We start from the raw sequence: 23,154 nt of genomic DNA, 5'->3' as shown, positions 1-23,154 counted from the left end.
GAATGGAGCTCAAGAGATACAAATGATACTGATGTTAAAAGAGGCATTTAACAACACATTTATTAAGCTTTTATTTTGTGCCTGGCAGAAGGCAGCTACCTAACATGGAGGAATGCGTGCTGGACCAAGTCAGAATAGCTGCATTAACTAGCTGCATAAGCTTGGGGAAGTCAGCCTGATTCTCAAGTTTCTTTTTCAGCAGAATCAGGCTGCTGAATTCGTGTGTCCCTCAGGCCTCCTCCAGTCCTCCTTTAGGACCCACCAGGTGTAGCCACCACCCAAGGGGCCATAAAGGCTGCAGAGGATCCCTTTGGTCTCCCAGAACCCTAGCCTGAAAGCCAAAGTGGTGGTTACAAGAGGAATGATGGGGTGTGGTATCCAATACCACCCTTGGGGTCAAGGGCTCCTTTGCTACATAGGATTGGCAGTAGGGCAAAGCACATTCTTCTGTGGATTCTGTTGCAGCCATTATAATCCCATAATAAAGCATGTCTTACTAAACACCATATAAGTGCACATCACTCCCTCTAGAAACCTGGTCCTGCTGACTTATTACACATCAGAGGCCCCTGACCCTGGATTTGCAGGTTCTACCCCTGCTAGAATTACAAAGGCCAGGGTGCATCATCATACCTTTTGCTGGATGCTTTATGATGTGACTTGAACTGCAACTTAAAATTTATATAGCATCTGAGACACACAGCAGCTATATACATTAATGACACAAGGCCTATCCTCATTGGAGGGCCAAGCTCTAAACTGTATCATCATGAAAAGAGCACTGGATTTGCAATAAGAGGACCCAGCTTCAGGTTCTATTACTACTTTTGTGACTTTGGGTAAATCACTTCAGTATCTCAGGGACTTAGTTTCTTTATTTATAAAAAGATAGCAATGAATCAGTTATCTTTAAGTTCCTTCCCTATGTTTTATGCTCATTTAAAATTGAATAGCAGAAATATTTTTCACATATAATTCATAAAGGTTGGTTATTTTCCTTAAAAAAAAAAATACTACTATGTGACACAACCCTAAAGAGGTACTACCTCAGAATCTAGGTTCAAAGTCAGAAAATACTGGCTTCTGAAATTGAAGCCAACAAGAATTATTTTCTAAAATGGATTATATTAGCCATGTTATTTTACCAGGAGAGTATTATTTTACAAGAAAAGAAACTGAGACTAAGCAACTTGTCCAAGTCATCAAAAAAGGCAGAAAATGGCAAAACCAAAACTAGAACCCAAGTAGTAGTAGTAGTAGTAGTAGTAGTAGTAGTAGTAGCAGCAGCAGCAGCAGCAGCAGCTTGCATTTATTTATAGAGCACATACTACACGCCAGGCACTGGTTACAGGGACCTCATTTGGTCCTTATAACAACCCTGGGAGGTGGGTACTATTATTTCTCACCTTACAGCTGAGAAAACTGAGGCAAACAGATTAAATGATTTGCTCAACATCACAGAGCTAGTAAATGCCTGAGGCTGGACTTGAAACCAGTTCTTCCTGAATCTGGCTCAGTATTCTACCCACTGCACCACCTAGCTGCCTCTAAAAAGTCAGGTAAAGTTTTGTAGGAGAATATAGCTATAAATGCCAATCATGGAATGTATTATCCAAAGAACATACCAACTGGTGGAGCCAGAGAACCGTGGTTACTAGAGTAATATTCTCTACAATGCAGCGGCAATGACTCTGAAGGCTCTCCATTAGAGCCTAGTTCAAGTACCCTCATAAGATCATCTAATCCCTCCGGTTTAGAGCCCAGGCTCACCAAATCTCAAACAGCATGAAATTCAGCTTACCAGGAAGCTAATACCAGACCTAGGACACACCTGCTAGCCAGGGTACATCAGCGAGTAGAAAGGTATGTCCAAACTGTAAATATGTATTTGAATGCTAGTTTGATCTCATGAACTTGGGTAGCACAAAGCCATTCCTCAGAGTTTGATTATTCCCTGCAGAAAGATGAGGTCCTAAGCATATAAAAGAAAATATCCTGGATCCATGTTAACTCCATCCAGACTGTGACATCCAGAGTCTAACAGTCCTAATCATCTTAAATTCAACATACAAGGATTAAAATTCATCCAACCAGAAGAAAAGGGGATCAGCTGCTATAAAAGAAATTCTGATCAAATGAGATAAAACTGACACATTGCAAACCTTAGCACTCTTCACAAATACTAGCTATTGTTATTGTTACATTTTTTCAATTCACTGTAAAAAGTTATTAATTTTTAAATCTGTTTTTTAAAAAATGTGAATGATAAACTCCCTTGTACTACTTTCTACAAAAGGGCAAAGGAGATTAAGGCAAAAATACACTAATAAAAGAGTGCCTGGCATTTAGTAGACTCTATGTAAATGATAACTATTATTAATATTATTACAGAATGGCTGGTGGATAATTAGTGCTTAGTTACCGAGTAGCAATAATGGAGAGGGCTTAAGTAAATGGATTACTTGGCCTTAATTTGAATGGTGAGGAAGAAGCCAAAAGCTCAGGTAAAAGCAACACACCATTCTCTCCCCCCCTCCCAAAAGAAAATTAAATGATGGCTTAAATACTTCAAAAAGAAATCAGGTAAACTTTTGTTGATGAACATAGGTGTAAGTGCAATCACTTTAGATGCTGAAACACAAGTGCTTTAGAATTGTGACTTAACTGTAAAATATTTAAGAATGGCAGAGGTTATAAGGTTTTAAAAGCCCTAGCTGAATCAGTTATGGTAGGCAATGCCTTGGATTAGAGCCCATTGTCTACTGTCCATATTACAAACATGTTTATCCTTTTTGATATTTGGAAATGAAGCATTTTCTTATCCATTTTTCCAGGACCATCTCAAAAGTAAGGTGAAGGTTTGAGTCAAATGTATTCTTCAGTACCTGCAGTCTCCCTTTGTACTCACTGCCTTCTGTCTTAAGAAGTTAACTGGCTCAGGCCATTTGAGGGCTAACTATAGGATTCACCCACTATATGTTACAGATCTGTGCTCTGGGTTAGCAAATTACTTAGGGGAAAACAATGACAATTTAAAAAATAACAAGTAAATTAAACATCCATTAAATATCCACAAACCCAGTTAAAGTATTATACAATAGAGTGATTTGAGATAGTGATTGGCCCCCATCCTTTTACTTATGTTAGGGTTTAAAGCTAGATACATTTAAATAAAGCAGCCTAGGTAACTGCTAGGGTTTTTCTTTTTTAAATCCCTACAAAGTGAAAAGACATTAAACTCCTTAAAACAAGTGGCTTACTCTATATTCTGCCCTGGGACACAGTACAAATGTCTCTAGTGAAATTAATATAGCTTACTTGGAAAATAAACTTTTAAAGTATAGAATTTTAGAAGTAGGTCCCTTGAGGGTCACCGTGTTTACCTCTGTCATGTTACAGTAAGGAAATTAAGAACTAGGATGGGTTAACTGTGTAGAATACTGGATGAAACACTAGCTTTGGAGGCAGGGAGCACAGCCTCAAAAACAAAGTAGCTGTTTAAGGCGAGGCAAGTCACAACCTCTCTGGGCCTCACTCTTCTCATCTGTAAAGATAATAGCACCTACTTCAAAATAGATCCTGTGTGTAGAGGGCTTGGCAAACCTGATAGCCCTACACTTACATGAGCTATTTCCTAGAAATACCCAAGATCAGAACCAGGTTTCCCTACTCCTGGTACAAAAGCTCTTACTCTATCTATTACCCTGCTGCCTTAAGATTTTAAGAATCTCCCTTTCTTCCAGCAACTAACAGACGTGTCTTCTTGATAAACTCATTGCTGTTTCATTTCTCTAGTCATCTCCCCACTGCTGATCCCCAGAGAGTCAGTTGAGGATCAGACACAAGTCTTGCATGCCTGAGCACTCAAAAAAGGTATTTTACCTAATGGCTTCTTTTATGAGTAAAAATCTGCTTGGCTTCCAAATGGAGATGGGTGCATGGTTGCTTGATCTACTGAGATTATAGCCAGCAAATACATACCTAATAATGGACTGTTGCAGCTGAGACTAAAAAATCTTCTGTTTCTGTTTACAAGTATTAGCTGCTTCTTTGTTACCCTAAATAGATCAGGTGGCTATTTCATGACTTTAAATAGCATTTGCTAAGTAGCAACAAGTACTAAGAACATCTACTTTTAAACAGGTGCCAATCTCTAAATAAGAAATGACTAGAGGACATATTTAGTAGTTATTAGCAAACTCCGGAAGTGTCAATTTGGCCTTGTGAGGCTGAGTTCATCAAATAAGTTAAGCCCCCACAATGGAGTTGGAGGGATCTTGGAGATCAGTTAGTCCAGGGGAACCTTACTTTTTTATGAGTCATGGGGTGGTTGTGAGAATAAATTAATATTTGTAAAGTACTTTGCAAAGCTCAAAGCACTACATAAATGCTAGCAGTTATTATTATTGTGGACCCCTTTGGGAGTCTGGGGACACTTATGGATCCCTCATCAGAATGGTTCAAAATAATTGAAGGAAATGCTAGATTTGAGTTAGGGACGGGGAGGGAGCGGGGGAGATGTTCCAAGTCCCCAGACTCCCCCAAATCCATACATGGACCCATGGGGAGGGGACGGTCAATGGACCCCAGATTAACAACTTCTCATGTAGTCCAAACCATTCAGTTCACGTATACGAGCATTTCCCGATTCAAAGTCACAATAATGACACATACACGGCAGAGAACAGCAATAGCCTGAAAAAGAATCACAGTATCAGTTTGGTGGGTTATATATTTTAAAAGGTTTATTTCAATTTTTATTGGCCTACAACCCCAATTTCTTGGAGGGCTAACAATCTTTCCAACCCTGGATCTCTGGACCTTGTGTTAACCGTGTCTTTACATCCTTTCTTCAATAAAGTCAGCATCTTCCATCACGATTCACATTCTGAACAATTCAGCAAGTTAAAATTGCTAATACAACCCTTGAAATGCAAGTTTATTGAATTAAGCTGAGAAATGCAGTGAACAGACAGATGCATCCACCTAAATAAAAAAATTCACCTATTTACAAAGTTCAGTAACTATGTAAGTTTTCACATGCAAAGGTTAATAAATGCACAGGGAAACAGTTGGTAGTAGTAGTGTCTGGATGCCTTAAAATGCTGAAAAGCAACGATTTCGACACAAACACTTCAAGTTCGGCTATAGGTCAGTTAATAAAACGTGACCTGGTCCCCACACAGAGACTCACACATTTTAGTTCAGTCTCCTCCTTTTAGGCACAAGCAAGTTGCTAAATTAACTGTCGCAACTCACAGTGAACATTAAAGATGTTCAACTACAGCAGCAAGTTAATATCCCCACATCTAACAGGACCCCTCCCCACCCCCACCCCTACCCCCGCCCCGCCAAAATCATCCAGGAAATATGCAACATGCTTTAAGGGGGAAAAAAAAAAGGACAATTTCATAAAGCCCCAATTTTTCTCTTTAAAAAAAAAATGTAAATGGAGAGAAACCAAGTAGTGTCTGTGCAACATGGTGCAGTAGTTTGTACAGAATATTAAGGCCATGGCAGTCTATAAATTAAAACGGGTACTCATTAAAAGAAGTCATAGTTGACTACACTTTGAGTGCTCAACGATTTTGGAAATGCACTGTCTATATTTAAGTGCTGCTAAAAAAAAAAAATCACACACAGTGTGAAGCAACACATAAGCAGGTGTACCAGAGAGTTTTATCTCCTACAGTGGTCTACATCAATATTTTACGAATGAACCAGAATTAACATATGTGTCCCTTTAAATATACGGAGATCACTAAGCTACAAAAACAAGTCCATTTTTAGTTTTAACCCACCCATCTCTATCTTATAGAAGTGAATCAATTAACAGGATCAATTAATCAGCTCTCTTGTGCTTAGATACCTCTGTCTCAGATGTCCTACAACCTGTCCACATGGCACATGATTACACTACAAAAGCAAGCAGGTCTAGAGTTGTCACAATAACCAAGATGTCGGGGGGAACCAGGCAGAATGGTGCCAGGCCTGAAATCAGTAAGAGACACGAAACATGACAGTTTTTATAGGTATCTTTTGTGCTGAAAGTCCTATTCTGACTGGATATAAAAATTCGATAGTTTGAGAGTCATGCAGCAGCACTGACTTAATGACATGTAGATGGAAAAACATACAGGGCTTTGAACAAAGTGACATTCTTCATAAGTTTTATTATTTAACTGGAATGCTCTAAACCCTTGAAAGTTTTTGAGAAAGTCAATTCCCATCCCCTTAAAAAAGTGTTAAACCAAAAAAAAAGAAAAGAAAGATACAAGTAATGACCTGGACAGCTACAAAACAGCGTGCCTTAGTTTCTCCCACATCATCCCACCACTATGTACGTGGCTATTAAGCATCACCAGAAAGCAGTTCATTTCTAAAAGTCCCTGGGTAAAATCTCACCAGTAGAGAGGAGAAATGGTGACACTGACCTCACTGAGCCTTTTGTGCCCCCTTTTCAGACAATTTCCATTTCTATGGCTTAAAAATATACATTTCACATGCATGTGTGAGATAAGACAAATAAACAACAGGCTTCTATCCCACAGGAGTCAGGCTTCAAGGGTTTCTAAATACTGTAGGTGGTGCTAGAATCCTCATGCTGTCTCAGTATCAAGCTACTGAAATCTAATTAAATATCATCATAAACACTTGCTGAAAATCAATATAAAAATCTGGCCAGAATGACCCAAATTGAAATATGCAATTTCTTTGATTTAAGATGGTTAGACTGCTTCAACAGCTGTGTGTGCTGTTTGTGACAAGCCTTTTTGTGCTGACTTTATCATGACAACTCTAGGTAATGCTTTGTGACAGGTGAAGGATACACATCTCCAGCAGTGCACAGGAGAAATTAACTCAGACAAAAGGCCATTTCTCAGATGTAGGAAGGACCATATTCTGGGTAGCACGTCAGAAGAACGGACGACAAGTCTGGGATCACAGCCAGCGGGGTGGGGGGAGGGACTCCAGGGGCTGAAGACCTCAGCTTCTTCTAGATTTCGAATGCTGAATAAGCCACTGAAGCGTGATGTCTAAGGGGACAAAGGGAAAACGGTGGTAAGACTACTGACGGCTAAACAAAACACAGAAAGGACTGAACGCAAAGTACAAGGAGAGCATCAGAACAGAGGAACATTCTCTCAATGATGTAAAATCAAATTTAAATTAGCTAGAACATCTGAACTCAACTTTTAGAACCATGAAGCAAGAGGGGAAAACAACATATGAAATCCTGACTGGGAGACACTCATAACATTGTGCTGGAAATGTTAGGAGTGTCTCCCAGTCAGGAGACTTCACTGTCCTTATGTTTTCCTAATGTAGTCTTGCCCACTCCTCAATTAGTCAAATTCTATTTGGCCACTTTTACACCTCAGTGACCTGTTGTAGCTGTAGAATAGGACAGATAGCTTTATGTAATTACTGGTTGAATGTCTAAGACCTTTAAAAACACTCATCTGTCTAAACTTATAACTTTTACTTTGTCTACTGTGTATTAATTATTAATCACAAAGATTTTAAATTTCTGTTTCTCCCACATGGTTAGGGCGTGAAGTATTCTGTTCACTTGAGTATTCTGTAGGTACCTGGAACTGGAGAGAGACCTTAGTGATCATTTAGTTCTACCTCGTCATTTTGTAGATCATAGGATCAGATCTCTAACTGGAAGGGATCTCAGAATCCACCTAATGCAACTCCCTCATTTTCCTGATGAAGACATTGAGATCCATGAAGGGGAAATGACTTGCCCAAGCACTTAGCCCAGTATCTGGCACATAATAGGCATTTGATAAAATTTGATAAAACTACATAAGGAAAGCTTCACTGTATCAAGGAAGAGAGGTCAGCCTGCATGACTGGGGTTTTTTTTGTTTTTGTTTTTGTTTTTGTTTTTGTGAGGCAATCAGAGTTAAGTGACTTGCCTGGGGTCACAGAGCGAGCAAGTGTCTGAGGCCAGATTTGAACTCAGGTTCTCCTGACTTCAGGGCCAGTGCTCTACCCATTGTGCCACCTAGCTGCCCCCATGACCTACTCTTGAGAAAGTTCTTTGTGATCACTACTTGTTTTTCTAGATGTCTGGTAGCTATCCCCTTAAGGAGACATTATGGAATTTTGCCAGGAATTGAGTTCATTAGCCTATAGTTTGGAGGACCTATTCTTTTTTTTTTTTCCTCTTTTTGGTGAGGCAATTGGGGTTAAGTGACTTCCTCTGAGTCACACAGCTAGTAAGTGTTACGTGTCTGAGACCAGATTTGAATTCAGGTTCTCCTGACTCCAGGGCCGGTGCTCTATCCACTGGGCCACCTAGCTGCTGCCCCCTGGAGGACCCTATTCTTTCTCCTTTCTGGCAAGTTAGGAAATTTAGCCATTTCCACTCATGCAGCGTATTTTTTACAATCTTTCAAATATCAACAGCAGTGTCTCAACAGTCACATCTCCAAATTGCTTCAATACCCTACTAAGTAGCTACGTTCTACTAGATAGAGATACGTTCAGAGATGAATAAATTCAAAACAAATACAAAATGTGCTGAAGAAAGAGGGAAGAGGCAGAAATAATAGAAAAAAACCTCAGAGAGCTTCTCTAAGTTGTTGTTCCAGAGCCCAAATGCAGACAATATACATCAAACAGGAAATCTAAGCAATGAGGATGTATCCTTCAGACTAAGAGTCAAATACTTCATTTTCCAAAACTAACCACAATCACTATACCCTAGAAAGGTATCCAACAATGGGTATTATCTGTGACATCAAGCTCTCAAAACAAGATCCCGATTATTGAGCTCTAACTCAACGGCCCCCATGGATGCACTCAGGCTCTATGACAGTACAGGCAAACTGTTGTGAATAAGACTTGAGCAGGCCCAAAAACACTTCTTAAGAACCCATCCAATGCAGGACTCTGAATTCCCATTTAAGGACATACCAAGTCATCCAGGATTTAATGAGCACCTGCTTTGGCTACATCCTTAACACTAGGCACTAACTCAATATGGGATCATGGGCAAAGACCCTAGGTTCAAATCCCATCTGCCTGCATCAGTCAAAAAACATTTTATCAAATGCCCATTATGTGCCAGACACTGGGCTAAGTGCTTGGGCAAGTCATTTCCCCTTCATGAATCTCAATGTCTTCATCAGGAAAATGAGGGAGTTGCATTAGGTGGATTCTGAGATCCCTTCCAGTTAGAGATCTGATCCTATGATCTACAAAATGATGAGGTAGAACTAAATGATCACTAAGGTCTCTCTCCAGTTCCAGGTACCTACAGAACACTCAAGTGAACAGAATACTTCACGCCCTAACCATGTGGGAGAAACAGAAATTTAAAATCTTTGTGATTAATAATTAATACACACTAGACAAAGTAAAAGTTATAAGTTTAAACAGATGAGTGTTTTTAAAGGTCTTAGACATTCAACCAGTAATTACACAAAGCTATCTGTCCTATTCTACAGCTACAACAGGTCACTGAGGTGTAAAAATGGCCAAATAGAATTTGACTAATTGAGGAGTGGGCAAGACTACATTAGTAAAATGTCTGAATTTATCTATTTTTCAACTGTTTTATCCCACATTTATAATCACTGAACAGAGGACAAGTCCACAAGTAAGATGGACTCCTAACCTGAGCGGAAAATCAGAAAAGTCATAGAGATACACATCTGTTTGGGTTATGAAAGCTAATAAGAAATAATACTCCAAGGATGACTTTGTCATTCCAGAAATAAGCCATTATAAACCAGGATTTGGAAAAATGCTACTGTTAACATTCTCATAGGAAAGAACCAATCTAAATCCATGAAAAATGATGAGCCACTATAAAATTAAAGCATATTACTAAAGCATGCTGAAATGAAGAATAAGAATGATAGTATGGTGACAAATGCAAAGAAACCAATCATTATTCTGATGTGGAACAAAAAAGTTCATCTAAGAATGTTGGTGTTTCTCTGGCATTAACCCAAGGGAAAGAAGTGTTCTAACCAGTCAACATGAGTACTTCAGGCAACTCATGAGACATTTCTGAAGATATATTCTGAAGAATAAAACTACGTTCTTATTTATAAAGAAGCATTAAATTTAGTTAGTGTTAATTTGCTATGGCCCTAAGTGAACTTAAAAAAGTTTCTGAATGGGGCAGCTAGGTGGCACATTGGACAGAGCACCAGTCCTGGAATCAGGAGGACCTGAGTTCAAATCTGGCCTCAGAAACATAACACTTATTGGCTGTGCCCAGAGTCACACAGACTCTGGGCAAGTCACTTAACCCCAACTGCCTCACCAAAAAAAAAGTTTCTGAAATGCAAAAATTAGAGATCAGGCAAACTTTACTGACCACAAATAGCAAAGCATTCTGTAATCTGCAAAGCATAGACTATCAGATTTGATAACCCTGAACAATCCTGAAGATTAAGGATGAGAAGGGATACACAAAGTAAAAAAGGAAAGAATGAGAGAAAAAGCTCAAACTTCCCTGAAGGCTACAAGCCAGGCCAACAAATCATCTATGGACCATTTCTGAAGCACTACACACGCGTACTTTTGTTTATTAAATAATCCCTCAACAGATTAGTTTAAGTGACTGAATATCAGACAGAAGTGATTATTCAAGTACATTAAAGCTAATGGATATTTCTGGCTTATCGCTCCAAAAGAGTGGTAATATATTACAGCAATATACTTAGTTTTAGCAAGTGAAAAAAATTTTATAGTGCCTCCTGACCAGTCTTTATAAAATCCTATTTCAAAAGTACCATTTTAATACACAGCACAGCTGGATACCAGCACCAAAAAGATTACTACAATAAATATCATGCGACACCTAACTGCATGGCTTTATTGAGTTCACTTCTTTTTATAGTTAGGAGTAAAGTCTAGTGTCAAGGGGCTTAAAGTCTACTCTTCATCATGGGGGGAAAACAGTACACTGTGAGAGTCACTTAACCTATAATGAGGAAGGAGAAAAGTACAAACACAAATAGCAAATAATTCTGTAAGAAATGCTAGACATTACTTACCTATATTATCCTTTTCTTTGCAAGAAATTGAATAGCAGCAAATTTCTCTGTCCTGAATAGCAGAGAGATTCCTAGGCAAGGCAAAATTTTAAAATAAATTTGTGTTTAAGAACTGGATGATTTTGTGTAGGTACTTGTGTTAATAAACAGAATGAATAGAGCAACTATTCTTTAACCACACTAAAAACATATAAACATCTCTAACAGGCTGAGATTTCAGCTACAAGGAGAAAACCACTGCAAATACTGAATAAATCTAGAGTTTTAAACAATTAAAACAGTATGCAAAATATGCAAGAGAACAAATCATGGAATATGAATGGAACAGCATTGTACTCAAAGAAATGAAGAATACAAGAATACGGGGAATTCAGACAAATCAGGAAAGATTTGGATGAATGATAGAGAGCAATGAAAGCAGAACCAGAAGAATATGCTGAATTACTCAAATAAATGAAAACAACATGAAAAGGAAGCCAAAGTTAACTTCATGGCAATTAAGCTTTAGCGTCAGGTTCACAAATGACAAATCTCAACAGCTTCTTTTAAAAGAGAGGTAGGGAACGTTATCAGCTGTGGTCAATTTTGTTTAATTCTTTGGCTGTTTTCAAGGGAACAGTTCTATGATAGGGAAGAAAAATGTCAAGAAATGACTTGCTAAAACAGCTATCAATAAAAGTAGTAATATAAGTGAATTTGGTACAAAAGAAAACCCCTTTCATATTGTCATGAAACGTACATTTTTTCAATTAGTTGTTTCTCATCCAAGGCATTAGGCAGGTCTCTCTTGTTTCCAAGTACTAGCACCTTTAAAAAGAAAGAAGAAAGTTCAAATGTTAATAAACGTACCTTAAGTATAGAGTCAACAAAGATTACCAACTTCCACAGAACTTGATAATTTAGAAATGTTCAACTAGAACCCATCTTAACCCTCCTGATACATGATGAGGGTCCTGGTACGTCAGGGGTAGGATCCTTTCACATGGCAGGTTAAGAACCGATTCCTAACAAATGACTCTAAAATTGTGTTCTATTCTCTGCATTCTGCTTGTAATAAAATTCACTGGCTTAGAAATTTTTCATAAAAATCAATAAAATCAAACTTTATTTTGGGCAAGCCTAGAAATGTAAATGCTAGTAACTTTATAATCTATACATATCTATTATACAAAATGTATATATGCATACCTGTGCATGGATGCACTTATGTATATTTAAGTATACAGATGCACACTCATACAAAATCCTCATGTAGAATCTCAATGGCTCCAAAGTTTATCAGAAAAATAAGGAAGCCAACCAGAGCTGGAATCTTCAGTGAGAATCCTCAGAACAGTTCCTTTAAGGGCATACTGACAAGCGCCTACTTTTCTGAAACTTAACTCACTGCTGCTTCTAGACTCTCCTTATTCCACCGTCACTCAGCAAACACTAGTCCTCTGAGGTTCACTCTATCCAAACATACCAAGCAATTCAGTCCTGACATCCCAACCTTGACATTTCCTCCCTCCTTTCTTAGGAAGGTCAATGCCTAGCTCAGTTTTACCACAACTCCTACCCTTTGAACAGGGGATTTTGAATATACATGTTGATGTTTCCTCAAATACTCTTAACTTCCCAGTTCCTCAACTTTAAAGTTTCCATGATGTATGCTCCCACTCAGTGTTGGCTAGAGAGACAGTCATACCCTTGCTCTTGCCATCGCCCACAAGTGTCCCTCTTTCACATTGAAGAGTTCCAGAATTCCTTTATCCAATCATTACTTTTTATCCTTTTATTTTACCCTAAAACTATTCCTAAATCTATTTATTCATCTTCACAGTCATCTCTAATCCTTCCACACCCAGACCATCGCCAGTGCTCTGGCTACACTCTCCTCTCCCAAACATGAACTACTGAACTATTCATTGACCAAATCAACTTTATACTAACCTCTGAGGGAATCAGGACAGAAAGTGGTTAATTGTGGGAAGTGAGTGAACCACTCCAACTCCATCTTGTGACTCAATTCTGGAGCTAGCTCAGTTCCATTACTATTCAATTATGTGTCTAGTCCAAATTCTTTCTTGTGAGAAAAGTTTATTCAACTGTGGGAATTGGGAGAAAACCTTATTGCATTGTTTGAACCTAGGCCTGCATGGCTGGGAAACCACCACCTCTCCCTGCTGTGTAAAGACCCTTAATTAAGGATTTATGTTACACTGATTAAAAACTCAGATCCAAAGATTGATGAAAGGAATCTTCTCACAACTGTACATCTCAAAGCAACCCATATTTGAAAACTGGCCCTGTACTGACCAATCAGTTATTGTTTCCATGTTCCTTTGACTGATTACAGATATTTGGGGGGAGTGGGACACCTCTTTTTCTAACTGCAGGGACTTGTACCTGTTCACTCTCCCCCTCCCAACTTGGAAACTTACTAATCTTTCATCCAATTAGATATCAGGTTATCTAATGTTGTATTGTTTCCTTTTAATTAGTCTTATTTGATTAATTGTTTTGAATGTGTAAAATTCTGTCTCTCCCTGTATTCAGTGTCCAGGCCTAAGCTGAGAATTCTGGTCCTACTTTGTTGGGCAATCAGCATGTATTGCTTAATAAATTCAATTGATATGTCGAAAGATCAAACCTTTGTTTCCTCAATCATTTCATCTTTCACCTGCCACACCTTCACTTTCAAATCTCTTGCCCTATCACACTACACCCTGTCCAATGCCAACTCTGGATCATTCCCACCATTCACCTCATTTGTCACTGAGACGTCAGGCAATGTGCCCAAAGCCAGAAAGCTAATATGTATATGAGGCAGGATTTGAACCCAGGTCTTCCTGACTCCAGGTCCAGCACTCTATTATATCATACTCATCCCTAAACAATTTTCTATTCCACTCAACACAGCCATTGTTCCAAATCTTCTCTTTTCTCTTTAAGCCTCCTACAGCATCCCCTTGGTGGCTCCCTCAACTGAGGACTTGACCCTCATACTTTCCAAAAATTGAGACAACTTACTATGAAGTTCCCTCTTCTCTGCTCATTTCTCATCTAGCTGACATCGTTCTCCACTGTCTCTTTCCCTTGTCTCTGATGAAGAGGTGCCCCTGCCCTTCCAAGGCCAATCCCTCCACAGGTACTTCTCCAGAAGACTGCCTCCACTAACACCCCTTCTCTAATCTTTCATTTCTCTCCATTTTTTCCCTGCTGCCTACAAATACACGTCATCCTCATCCCTCAGAAAACTTCACTACGTCCTAATAATAACCCTGTTAGCTATCACCTTGTCTTCCACTCCTCGTTGTCTTCTAAGCTTCCAAAATCTTGATTCTGATCTCATTACTCAATTGAAACTACTTTTTCTGATGTTACCAAGTTGCCAAACCAAATATCCTCTCCCTTACTCCTGATCTTTCTTGAACTCACGGTAGCATCTGACACTGTTATCACTCTCTCATTTACCATCCATATCCAGTCAGTTTCCTAATCTTCTCATTTCTTCCTCCACATCTCTCATACCTCACCCTTCTTTCCACTCACACAGTCACTACCCTAATGAAGGCCCTTATCACCTCTCACCTGGACAATTACAACAGCCTACTCATTGGTCTCCCTTCCTCAAGTCTTTCTTCATTCCAATCCATCCCTACATAGCTGCCAAAATAACTGGCCTGAAACACAGCAATGAACAATTCACCCTCCTAATCAATAATCTGCAAAGGTTCTCTATTACCTCTAGAACCAAATAGAAAGTTCTCTGACATCTGAAACTCTTCACAATCTGATCCCTTCCTATCTTTCTAGTTCCCTTCTATAGCACTCCCCTCTATACATTCTAGATATAGGCCTATGCACAGAGAACAAACCAGCTACCATGCCCAGGCTTTTGCCCTGAATGTTCCCCATCCTTGCCTGTAACAGAATTTTTACTGAGCTAGTCTCTAACCTAGGAATGACGAAACAGCAGGCTAGGACAAAGTGCCAGTAATCAGGATTAATTAGTTTCATTATGAGGAATAGATTTCCAAATCAGGAATTCTCCTGATCAGAATTCCACCTTGCTGAAGTAAAGACAGAGATTATATACATAAATCACAATAGGAAGGGAGGGGGGAAGGTGGATTACAGACAATTGTTCCCCGGGCCAGACTGGTTTCCCACGGCCAGTCCACAAATCCCACAATCACTAAGTTACAGGTGTCCTGAAGTTCTGTGGAAGCAGCATTGTTCAAATCTTTGGGAGTTGTTACTTGGTGGGTCACAGGACGAGAGTTCTGTGACAGGAACAGATTCTACAGTCCTTGATTAGATTCACCTCATGTACAAATGCCAGTGATTGTGAGTTCATCAAAGTTCTGATTTATCATTTCAAGCTGCACTGTAAGTGGGACTCACAAGAGAGACAATTGTGAAAATCTAATCTATTAGTATAGTCATTACACATATCAAATTGATTGTTATAAAAAAATCATAATTCCCTTCACACTTGGAATCTTATCCCTCCTCATTTCTTCCTCTTAAGTTTCACTGGATTCCTTCAAGAACCAGTTCAAATTCCCCCTGGTGCTGGAAGCCTCTCCTCGAGCTGCTAGTGCCTTCCCTTCTCAAGTTACTCTGCATCTACTTTGTAGATACCTTGTACATGCCTATTTACATACATGCTGTCTTCCCCATTAGAATGAGAGCAGGTACTGTTTTTACCTTTATTTGTATCGTAATCTTAGCACAGTGCCTAGCACGCAGTAAGTACTTAATAAATATTACTTGCTTGACTGATGGCATATTGTCATTTGCAACATTATTAGTTATTTTACATTCAAAATTTGCAGCCTGGACTATAGCAACTCATCCTCAACTGACTCCCTTCTCTTTTCCCTTCCTAGGCTAAGGCTGCCCTTTTAAGCTACACATAAAGAAGACAGAGCAAAGATGACAAGATCAGAGGCAGGAGAAACCAAATCCAATTCACTGACGGTCCTGACTGATTTCCTCCTCTGCAGCTCTCATGTCCTGCTCAGTCAGACAGGCCTAACTAAGCCTCTTCTGCCATAGAACTTCATGCCTAGAAGGTGCTTCTATAGTGAACTCTCAACACACAAAGTTCCTCAAACCCAAGCCTTTTCTATGAAGGCTTTCTTTACCTTGCACCAGATTTTCAAGTTTGTACCCTGCCCAATATCAACACAGATCCAAAGTGCCCTTATCTACACTTGTCTCTAACCAACACATTAGGTAAACTTGTGACCACCCATTGGCTTTACTTCAGTGACATATTTCTACGTGCCTGTGCCTTAGGACACAACCCCAACAGCCTCTCACTCACCCATCTTTTATTTGTGGCCAGGTTAAATCCTGGCTAAACGGAAGTTTTGAGTGCAGGGACGGTACTTCGTTTGTTTCTGCTGTCTTCTTCAACACCCAAAGAGGGCATGTAACAAATGTTAGCTGAAGGAAACTCTGACAAAATTCTACCATGCCTGATTATGCAGATTTGGAAGCAGCAAATCTGACAGCAAGAGCAGGACCATTTTTCCATGCTGTCATGTGTGACGGCTGACAAGGAAGACTGCTGTTTAGAACACACTAGTGCTGCCTGTCACATCTCTCCTACTGTCTTATAGTCCTCCTACTGTGTAATGGAAGATGAGAGTTACCTTCATGATTTCAACATACAACATCACACAAGGCATGAATATGGTTCCTTAAGCCAAACACAAACCAGTTTCATTTCATTATCTTCACACTTTACATTTTAAGCAACAGATTCTCCCCTTCCTAAAGATCTATCTCCATTTCAAATGTGAAGTGTGCTAATTATAATCAAAAAGCAAACTTCTCAGACTTACTGGAATGCCTTGTAGCTGTGGTTTGTCCAGAAGATTATGTAGCTCATTCCGGGAAGCTTCGATCTTTTCACGATCTGCAGCATCCACCATGTAACTTAAAAAGTTGAGGGCAAAATTTCTTAATAATAACATCTAAGAGTTTCATTTTCCTAAAAAAACGGTCCCACAGTTCAACCTCAGACCACAGTGGGAAGGGGGTGGAGACAAGACCAGGACTGCCAGAGAAGGGAAGAGCCAGGGCAAAAATCTAATCTTGAAGATTTAATTTAATAATAGTAATAATAGCTAGCATTTTTATAGTACCTACTATGTGTCAGGTACTGTGCTAAGTGCTTTACAAATATTATCTCATTTGTTCTTCACAACAACTTTGTGAGATAGGAACTATTATTATCCCTATTTCACAGTTGAGGAAACTGAGGTAGACAGGTTAAGTAACTTGCCCAAGGTTCCTCAGCTAGGAAGTGTCTGGGGCTGGACTGGAACTGGAGTCTTCTTGACTCCAGGCCTGGCACTCTATCTACTGCAACACCTGGATGCCTGTCAGATTGAGCATCCTCAGGGATACTTATATGCACCCAGTTAGTGGCAGTTAAGGTTATAGACTGTTTCATTCTTTGTGTCTTCAGGGCCCAGCCCAGCATACGCTAAGTACTCGGGCACAGAGTAAGTACTTCCTAGATGCTTGCTGATTGAGTCCAGTGCTACCTGAATTTTTCTAAGAGAACAAACTGGAGCCACCCCCCTGGCCCCACCCCACTTACACAATCGCATTGACTCCTCTGCAGTATCGTTCCCACATGCTCCGGAATCGTGGCTGCCCTCCTATGTCCCAGATCTTTAAATCAAAACAAGACAATTTTTTAGAAGGAGCATTTCAAGTAATACAGAGAGGGAAGATAGGGAAAATTTCAGAAGCATTTCCCAGTTTCTTGGGAAAGACAACTTCATCCCACCCCTCCAAACAAACAACTTATTTGCAAGTTATATGAACACAATAAAACACCAGATATAATAGTTTTATCAACCAAGACTTGTAATGGGCTCTTGACCATGTGGGACACCAAGAATTCATATTGTTAGCATTTCTAAAACAGATCCTAAAGGATTCTGACTTCCAAATCAAAGATTAATTTCAATCATCTTGAAGTTTAATTCTTTGAAAAAATATGATTATTAACAAGAACATACCATTCAAATCACATTAAATTATGTTCATATTACATTAACAATATCTGAGGGTCTACTAGCCCATTCACTGGTTTAGATATCAGTACAACTACTTTCAGGTTTATTAAAGTATATATGGTATAATGACACCTCCACTCAACACAGCACATGGGAAACTTGAATCTCAAGCAAAAACATGATTTGTTAGAAGTTGTGTTTATATAGGCTATCTCACCACTCTTTGACAGCTTTGAATTTAACTACATTTCACACAAAGTCACCACCTGCCAATTTCTTCCCCCTCAATGTTTGTATGTAGCACAATTGCCCTTCCAAGTATTTTAGCGCTCAGTAAGTGTAAAACCTCACAAGACTTCTTATAGATTGATTTTCCCCTTGCGCATTTGACTCCCATCCCATATTGTCCCAAAAGGTGAACAGCAATTGGCAACATTTGAATCTCACAAATAAAGCAGCTGCGAATGCCCATAAGGAAGGTGGGGAGCCCAAGAGGCAGCTTCCCAACCAGGATTTGTATATCAAGAGGACTCCTGAATTTTAAAAGATGTGATCAAAAAAAATAAGAGGCAAACAAACTAGAATAGAGATCAGAAGAGAGTGCCATGTGTCCTAAACATAATGATTCAATTCCATGTATTAAGTGCCTACCTGGTACAAGGAAATGGGGGCAGAAAGATAGTTAAGGAAAGAGAAGGGAATAAGGCAATGTGCCATTGGCTGTGCTAAGCACTTTATAAAACTATCTCATTTAGTCTTCACATTGGTCCCTCAATTTGGGAGTTAGGGAGTTATAATAATAGTATTATTATTTCCATTTTACAGATGAGGAAACTGAGGCAAAGAAAGGTGAACTGAATTGCCCAGGGTCACACATCTAGTAAGTGCTTAAACATACATTATGCACCAACCATGTACAAGGGACTATGTTAGGCACCACAGATACAAAGACAAAAATTCAACAGCCCTTGCTCTCAAGGAAGTCACATTCTAAGCAGGATAGAATATACACACAAGTAAATGCAAAGTATATACAAAGTAATAAAAAAGTGAATTCAAGAGGGAGAGTATGTCAAGTTACACTGAAGGGCTCACCTGAGGGGTAACACTTAAGCCTTACCCTGAAGGAAGCCGGAGATCCTACAGAGTAAAGGCAAGGAAGAAGCATATACAGGGAAGGTGAAAGGAAGGAGACAGACATAAAGGCACTACAGCATGAGATGGACTGCAGCACATGAGAACAGTTTAAATAGAATGAAGAATGCAAAATGGGGAATAACACGAAATAAAACTGGAAAAATAGGTAGGACCCCAACTGTGAAGGCCTTTAAATGTTAGACAGAGGAGCTTGTATTTTATCCTAGCACAAAGAGGGAATTACTAGAGATTTCTGAGTACAGAGCTGATATGGCCAGAAATGTTTTAGAAATATCAATTTGGCAGCAATGTAGAGGATGAATTAGAAAGGAGACTAGAGGCCCCAATTAGGAGACAAATTAAATACTACCACTGGCAGGATGAGTGCTTGAAAGAGGAGAGAGGTTGTATAAGTGGAAAGGAGATAATGCAGAAGCTATGGTAAAAGTACGAGCAAGTAGCAGAAGTCTTGGCAACTGATAGAGGGGTTAAGGAAGATGTAACAGTAAAGCCTGATTGCAAGATTATGGACCAAGAGTACTAGAAGGATGGTGAGAGAGTCTTCTGAAATAGGGAAGTGTGGCAGAGGTATGGGCTCTGAGAGAAGCGGGAGCTCCATTTTAGACATGCTGAGTACAAGCAATTGTGCAAGGCCAGAAGAATATAAAGACAGAAATGAAAATGGGATTAAGCACAAAGAAGACAGAGAGGCCAAGGCAGATGGTTTGAGGAAATCTAAAGATAGAGCAACTGCTGTTGGCAGAGAGGATCAGTAGCTTCTTCATGAAGACGCAGCACAAGAGGCGAATGTCTGGAGGGTAAGGGAGGGCAGAGCCCAGTTCCTACCGGGCACAGAGGAGGCCATGAGCAGAGGCACAGAGAAGAGATCACAGCATCATCGATCTAGAGCTGTAAAAGACCTCAGGAGAAGTCAGGAAAGGAATAGAGCTAGGTGACCCAAACTACTGGAACTAAGCTTGGTTTGAAGGAAGTTGGGAAAGGTTGACTACAGCCAAATGGTAGAAGATTTTAGCTGATTAGGATCATTCATTCTAGCAACAGAGCATCAATAAAGGGCTTTTTGTGGGTTTGTTTATTTTTTAAATTGTGATTTAAGCAATGTATTCAGAAGCTGACTGGGCAGGGTATAGAGAATGGATTGGAGAAGAGATAGCCTAGAGGCAAGAATACCAGTAAAGAAGCTGTAACAAAATTCTAGGAAAAAAGGCATGAAAGCCTGAACTAGGATGGTTCGGTAGGAATGGAAAGAAGAGAAGAGAATATTTTCAGAAGCAGAACAGAAAGAACTTGGCAACTGCTTAGAATAAAAGAGGGTAAAGAAGAGAAAACAGTTTTTTGTTGGGATGGGGGGGATTAAATGGAGGTCCTGAGCTCGGGTTATGGGATTGGGAGGATGGTGACAACAATAACAGATAAAAAAAAAAACCAATATAAGAACAAGATTTCAAGAGCTAAAGATGGACTTGTCTTTTTTTGAGAATTTAGGTGTCAATGGGATATCCAAGGAGAGCTATTCAGCTGTGAACTCTGCGGGGACAGTGATATAGATTTGAGAGTCAACTCTCCAGTGCAATAACCAAAGCGAAGAGAAAAAAAGGAGATCTTACCAAGAAATCAAAAAGGATGAGGCACAAGTAAAGCTATCTGCTGAGACGTATGCAAACCCCACCACCTCCAGAACCACTGCAACCCCACCTAAGATTCACTTTTCCCTTCACCCCAAATTGGCCCCCCCATTCCCCAACCGATGATCTCAGAGAGAAGTGTCCTGTTATCCTAATCACAGGGACTCAGGACACATTTACCCACAGAAACATTTTAACATTATAAAAGTGGCAGTTAGGTTTTAGCATGCTACTACTACTATAGGCAATTGTGCCCTGGCCACTTAATATACCTTGTGTAAGACTGTAACTTGAAATATTTCCAATGAGCAACTGATTTAAAGCTTTTGAAATATAACCCACTTAAAATTCATAGACTTATAGGATTAAAGGGAAAAAAACAAAACATATCCCCCAAATCTAAAATTATAATGACTAGGGAATCTAAATACAATACAGTATGATTTTTACATACCTTTATTGTGACGTTACCTTTAGTTACCTTCCTCATGTTAAAGCCCACTGTTGGGATCATATCTTCACTGAATTGACCTGACTGAATAAAAGGAAAACTACGTATTAGACAAATCTGAATTTATATAGATTACCTAAGCATTAAAACCTTCCCTCAATCATTCCACATCTGAAATTGTTCTTGGTAATACATACCAACAATATCAGTTTTGTTTCAAAAACAACACTTTTCATAATCACTGGTTTGAGAATGTCATGTCATTAAAAACCCATTTAGAAAAGCAAAGGAAATATTCTAGAGATCAGTTCTTATCTTCTCAAAGGCTGACCCGGGACCAGGTACAAAATTCTGCCATAGTTCTATGACATACCAAAAGAGAAACAAAAAAGCTGGTAGACAAGCGAAATGAACAGTCTCCCATTTGATTGACATTATTAAATACTGACATTTGTTGTTGTTCAGTCCTTTAAGTAACGTCTGACTCTTCGTGACCCCATCTGGAGTTTTCAAATTCCATCAGCACCAACTCCAAAAGATTATTCTAATTCTTCTATCACCCTCTGGCCAATTCTGGGAAATCTCTGTCATACCACCATATTCTAATTATGTAACATTCGTTTTCAAAGCATTTCCACATACATCTTATTTGAGACACACAAGATGCCTGCAATGTAGGCAGAAGAGGCACTAGCCCCATTTTATAAAAGAGGAAGATCCAGAGGGGTAGGAACCCAAGGTCCCAGGGCTGAGAACCAGCAAAGCTAGAACAGGAATCCAAGTCATTTGGCTGACCCAATGCTCAATGCTCAATGCCTTTCGCTATGATAACTGTGGTAACTGGTCTGGATTGGTGCCCCTGTCTCAGGTCCCTGACCTCTCCAACTTATCATCCACACACCTGCCAAAGTGATTTTCCAAAAATACAGGTATAGCCATATGAATTCCTCTAAGGGTTTCTTATTACTTCTGGGATTTCCTCTGGCATTATTCCTCTGGCAAATATTCCTCTGGCATTTCAAGCCCTTCACTACCCGATCCCATCTACCTTTCCAGCCTTACTATACAACAGTGCCCTTCTTTCATGTTAGGATCTAGCTAACCTTGCCTCCGAGCTGCTCGTCACACATGACGATCCATCTTCTGATGCCGTCTCTGTACCTCTGCACAGATTACATTCCATTCTTGGAATGCATCCTCTCCTCATTTTCCTATCTTGGTTTCCTTCAAACACAACTTCTAACATGATGCCTTTCCTGATCCCCTAGTTGCTAATGCCTCCCCCCTCCCCCCAAAATTATTTTGTTTATACAACTAAGGATAACATATACATATATGTACACAGGTATGTATATACATATGTATAAGCATACATATGTCTCCCCTAATAGAATGGAAGTTCCTTGAGGGCAGACATCTCGTCATTTGTCTTTGTAATCCCAAAACCTAGTAGGTATATAATAAATGCTTGTTGACTGACAGGCTCTGTAATTGAGAAAAAGGAGAAAATAAAAGGTATATATAATTCTCATTTACCCAGCATAATCAGGGAATGCTTGGGATTTGATGATATCCCAAAAAAGTGTATGATCAGATATAAGTTGGTCAAGCACAAAGGATAAAAATGGACAGCCCAAGTAACTCAGTGATGTGAATGAAATAAAAGGCCTCTAGAACTCTATTAAAAAGCATAAAAAACCTATATATACACACCCCAGAAGCAATGTTTGTAATTGCAAAGAACTAGAAACAAAATACATGTCCTCTAATAGGAGAATTGCTAAACCTATTTAGGGCACATGAATTAAACGGAATATGATATTCCACAGTTAGCAAAACTGCATGAAATTCACCATGGACATGGG

The 23,154-nt window shown here is 39.4% G+C and overlaps 1 protein-coding gene across 1 annotated transcript in view; it reads right to left on the bottom strand.

Moving 5' to 3' along the window:
* Nucleotides 1-4,722: 4,722 nt before the first annotated feature.
* The window catches only part of ARL8B (ADP ribosylation factor like GTPase 8B), a 47,097-nt gene continuing 28,665 nt past the window's right edge, over nt 4,723-23,154 (bottom strand). The window contains exons 2-7 of the mRNA XM_027863883.1: nt 21,293-21,373; nt 17,632-17,705; nt 16,868-16,961; nt 11,767-11,834; nt 11,028-11,098; nt 4,723-7,037 (exon numbers count right to left, since the gene is read on the bottom strand). Coding sequence (XP_027719684.1) covers nt 6,988-7,037; nt 11,028-11,098; nt 11,767-11,834; nt 16,868-16,961; nt 17,632-17,705; nt 21,293-21,373 — 438 coding nt within the window. The 3' untranslated portion in view covers nt 4,723-6,987. The remainder of the gene's footprint in view (nt 7,038-11,027; nt 11,099-11,766; nt 11,835-16,867; nt 16,962-17,631; nt 17,706-21,292; nt 21,374-23,154) is intronic.

This window comes from Vombatus ursinus, unplaced genomic scaffold, assembly GCF_900497805.2.
Source record: "Vombatus ursinus unplaced genomic scaffold, bare-nosed wombat genome assembly UNPS02014773.1, whole genome shotgun sequence".
In the NCBI taxonomy this organism is placed as follows: Eukaryota; Metazoa; Chordata; class Mammalia; order Diprotodontia; family Vombatidae; genus Vombatus; species Vombatus ursinus.
The sequence above is the reverse complement of the archived record's forward strand: the minus strand, read 5'-3'. Positions and strand labels throughout refer to the sequence as shown.